This window comes from Olea europaea, chromosome 3, assembly GCF_002742605.1.
Source record: "Olea europaea var. sylvestris chromosome 3, O_europaea_v1, whole genome shotgun sequence".
NCBI lineage: Eukaryota > Viridiplantae > Streptophyta > Magnoliopsida > Lamiales > Oleaceae > Olea > Olea europaea.
In genome coordinates, this window is record NC_036239.1 from 8,615,586 (window position 1) to 8,620,058 (window position 4,473).

General features: G+C 33.4%; 1 protein-coding gene across 1 annotated transcript; it reads right to left on the reverse strand.

The window, feature by feature from the left end:
* Window positions 1-311: 311 nt before the first annotated feature.
* On the reverse strand, window positions 312-2,515 carry LOC111385016. The gene is made up of 3 exons (XM_023009373.1): window positions 2,286-2,515; window positions 794-1,021; window positions 312-702 (listed from the first exon to the last, which is right to left on the reverse strand). Exons 1-3 carry the CDS (start codon window positions 2,337-2,339, stop codon window positions 553-555), a joined length of 432 nt encoding a protein of 143 aa, XP_022865141.1. The 5' UTR covers window positions 2,340-2,515; the 3' UTR covers window positions 312-552.
* Window positions 2,516-4,473: the final 1,958 nt, after the last annotated feature.

The following is a 4,473-nucleotide window of genomic DNA, read 5'->3' on the forward strand; positions in this document are numbered from 1 at the left end:
TTTGTTTTGCAATTAAAACACGACTATTTACTTCGTACAAGTGAGAGTTCGATAAGTTCTCGGAGTACTTTTGTTCAATTCTAGATCAACTTGTCATTCCAACAGCACTTTAGGCAAATCCAGGATTTTGTGGACTACTAAGGTTGGAACTATGATGGTAGGTTCCATTTTTATTCCTCAATAACACTACAATTGGTTATAAATAGTTTAACATTGCTAAAAAAAATCATCAATTATGGTCAAGTACCAAAAATAACCCTTATGGTTCGATCCTTGCCCACTAGAATGACTTGGAGTTCAAATGCTTCTGATCCCTTCTAATAATTTTGTTTGATGTAGATTTTTTTAAATGGATCCATATGATCTTGAGCACAAATAGTACAATCGAGTCTCTCGATCAAATCATATTGATGAGAAGAATTATCTTTTTCGACTAAACAAAAGAATAAATTACAAGTAAACATGCTCAAGTCATCAAAGTACTGTAAGAAAAACGCACACAACATATGCTAAAAGACTTGCATCAAAAACAGTCTTTAAACTATCTATATATCAAGCTTTGATCAAATGCTTCCCATGTCCTCCTCTTACACAAGTTTTCAGCATCTTCTTCAAGGACTTCTTAGGTGAATTCTTCTCTGCAGACGCCGTCTCCCCTCTGTGCTTCTCTGCCTCGAGCACTTCTTCTAATTGCAAACAAATCTGATAGCACAAAAACAATCAGATATTTTCATATGTTTCAAACTTTTAGTCAAGCGATTAACAAATAAGTAGTTTTGTTTCCTCGCGTTACCTTCAAGACACGGTCCTCCACGTGGACTAGTCTGTCGACGAGAGTACCCTTGCGTTCGACTTCCAATATCACTTCATTGATGGGCCGGCAGTGCTTCTCCAAGCTTTTTGGTGAGTAATCAACAGATGATGCCTGGCCGTCACTTGTGACGATTCCACTTGAGAAAGTGGATGCACACGAGCTCTTGGGAGAATGGTTAAGGCTCTTAATGTCTTCCAATTGTTTCAACTAAATTTCCCCATGATTAAAACTCAAGGAAGTATGCTACTCAAGCATCAGATGAATTAAAAAATTCACTCGAGAAACCAGAAATTGGCACAATATTGAAAACATAGAGATGTAAGAGTCGCTTGTGTTTCATAGGTATTTGTCAATTTTAGATAGTCTCTACTTCACAAACCATCAAAAGGAAATAAATACTGAATATGAAAAGTTATACAAAAATGACTATGAGAAACAATACAAATGGAATATCTATGTCTTTGACTCCAATTAGAGTTTTATAGTGACAAAGAAAAAATTCAATCTTGCGGTCTTTGTGCCTCATGTACTCTTAGTCGAGTAACATGTTACAAACCATTCTTGCTCCAATCTAACCTAACTTTCAATTTGTTGTTCACTAAGTTATGTGGGAACTTAACTCGTCTAGTAGAAGCCTGACTACTATTGAATATTTAACTCAATGCCTAATAGCTGAAACTTCTCATTCAAACTTTGTACTAAGAAAATTATACCAACTCATTTAATTCTCCTCCAAAAATTGTTCGTATAACCATGTCATCGATGCATTTGCGGTTATAAATACCATGCTTTGCACCCCTCGTTACAAATAAAAATTCTACCTAGTTCCCAAACTTCCATATAAAACCACTTGACACTAATATAAAAAAATTTCCCCCTTTCTACAAGGCGTGAATTTTTATTTTTATTTTTTTATACGGGACAGAGGAAGGTATCAATACTTCAATCCTTGACCTTAACAACAATCCTCAACCAACTATAACATGTTGAATTGTTCTTCTACCAGGCATGTTACGTCACAAAAAATTTCCAAATATTGGTAAACAATATTAATTGAATAGAATCCCAAATAACGAGAGGGTGTAAAAAGCAGATCAAGTAATCTTCTATAGAGGTCCATATTATTTCCTACATATTCCATTACTTCAAACAGTGTGATATTCTTTTCTATGAATTCTATCTTTTCAACATTTTGATCAAGACACTTATAATTAGCTTGACAAGAAGCTTAAAAACTAATATCAACCCACAAAAAATCTAATACTCAAAGTAATACCAAATTATCGAATCTCTTGTGCCTCTATGTACCATCCTATTTATCAAAAACTCAAGAAGAATTTATCATTTTCTTTTTCTAATTTTACTGTTCCATCCAAATTAAGAAGAAATCATAACTCATAGGGATGCTTAATTTATAGTCCTATAAATAAATACAGAAAAAAAAAATGAAAAAGACGATGAATTTACTTACAATGTTATCCAGTCGATTTAGTCTGGATAGAATTGGTTCTTCCATGGCAGCCATTTTCGTTTTTCCGTCCAATTAATCACGAAGAAACAGATAATTGCTGCAGGGATAGGTTGCTGATATACCTAACACTTGCACACTTTCCAAGATTTTATCTTTTATTTATTTTTCAAGACTATTTCATAAAGGGACATATACATGGGGATACGTGTTCATCAATGATTTATCTGTGGTCAATGATAGGAAAATTAAGGAGGATGATGATGCTGTGGTCTTGTGTTGCATTGACACGTAACAATGCCATAAGTTTTAGTAGATTATAATTAATTCAGTCAAGTTATATATATATATATATATATATATATATATATATATATATTGTTGAAAATTGATAGATATAATTTTCCTTTAAAAAAACTATTATATATTTTTGTTTTTAGTCATCTCCTATGCAAGTATGCTACTAGGCAGCGGGGGGCATGTTTGGCTACAATAAAGTATAAGTAAAAATTACATTTTTATTTCTAAATATATTTTAACACGTTCTATGAGTAACTCTTTTCTCCCCTTATGCGTAGTAAATTACATGGAGCATGTAAGTCTAACATACCAGTAAAAGTAAGTTTTTGGACGTCTGGAACGGGGACAAACAGGCTGCATGTCCATTCAAAAACAAATCATTGTCGATCGAAGGAGAAAAATAATTATCTTCGTGCACCAAAATGTTGTTTGTTATGAGCTACTCGCGTGATGTGGAAACGTATCGAATCAATAATGTTGCAATTCTTTGCTATAGTCTAAGTCATTAGTTCAAGGACTTCTAATCTCAATTTCCCTAAATCTCTCAACAATTGCTCTTATTTAGTGGGTAGTGCGTCGTCTTTATGCTAAGAGCATTTGTGATTACATTAGCTTTATCAAGATGGTAATAAAAGGTACAGTCATTATCTTATTCCTCATGTTTCACTCTTTATAGGTGAAGAAGTACTTCAGCAATTGTGCCTACCTCTATAGATGTAATTACACCGTATTTTTTCTTTGTAGAAACGTGTGTTTTTTTGCTTGCTTGCTAGCTTTAACAACGTGGAGAGCAAATTTAATTAGTACTAAAATAAAATAAAACACAATTCGGGATGGAGTTAGACTGGACCTCCATGGATGTTTGAGCCCATTCTTTTCATAAGAATAAATTTTTGAAGAGTGTATTGATGTGAAATGTGTATGTAATATTATTTTATTGAATAATGTGTGATTGAAATAATATCAAAATACTCTTTTTTTAAAAGAACGGGGCTTAAACAAGGGCTCGTGTGAATTTCTTCCGGACCTAGTCATACATGTAAATTGAGCTCACGAACTATGGACTCAACTCAAGAAAGGCACTCCATAATAAAACCTTTTATTTGGATGAAGGCCGAGAAATAACATATGAAGCAACAATATTTCACTTGTGCTGTGTCCATGATTAGAGTATAAACACAGTAATGAACCTAATTCATTACTGCAAAACCAACTTAATTCTCAATTGCATCAAGACAATGTGAGACGTGCTTACTAGTCACTTAATGCATTTGCACATCTTAATTGAAACATGCAGACAGTTGCATCATTTATTGGGAGTCAATTTTTTCTCAAGACCAAAATTATGTACTACTACAAACTCAGAAGGATTTTTGCCAAAATATACCATGGCTTTTATAAGTACTTCAACTAGAGTTACTTTTAACATAAATGAATAAACACAGATGTAGCTACTTACTTGACTGTAGCTAATGATTATTTTCATACAGCATAAGATGAAATCAATTAATGCAGGACACAGTAACACGGTTTGAAAATATGCTCTATGAATTGAATAAATCCATTACACGGATGAGAACTGTTGTTATAAATAACTTACAAGACTTGCCGAGTTGAACGAGCCTTGGGGGAGAAGAGACAAAATTCTGAAACAAAATTCAATTCTTCCACCACTCTCTTTAAGAACATAGAAAGTTTCTGTTTGTAATTACTTTTGTCACAACAAAAAAATTTAGCTATCAACTCTACAACAAATGTGAATTTCTCATGCACAAAAACATACAGCAAGATGGAGTAGATAGAACGTACAAGAATCACATGGCAACCTCCCGAACTTTGATTTCTTCAACGGTTCCAACATTAAACTTTCAAGTCTGAGGGATGTCGACTC

Excerpts from the sequence above, each read along its gene's own strand:
- LOC111385016 (XM_023009373.1), bottom strand. The coding sequence starts at position 2,339 with ATGGCTGCCATGGAAGAACCAATTCTATCCAGACTAAATCGACTGGAT. Across the intron at positions 1,022-2,285 it reads TAAATCGACTGGATAACATT|TTGAAACAATTGGAAGACAT; the intron begins GTAAGTAAATTC and ends GGGGAAATTTAG. Across the intron at positions 703-793 it reads TGGAGGACCGTGTCTTGAAG|ATTTGTTTGCAATTAGAAGA; the intron begins GTAACGCGAGGA and ends TTGTGCTATCAG.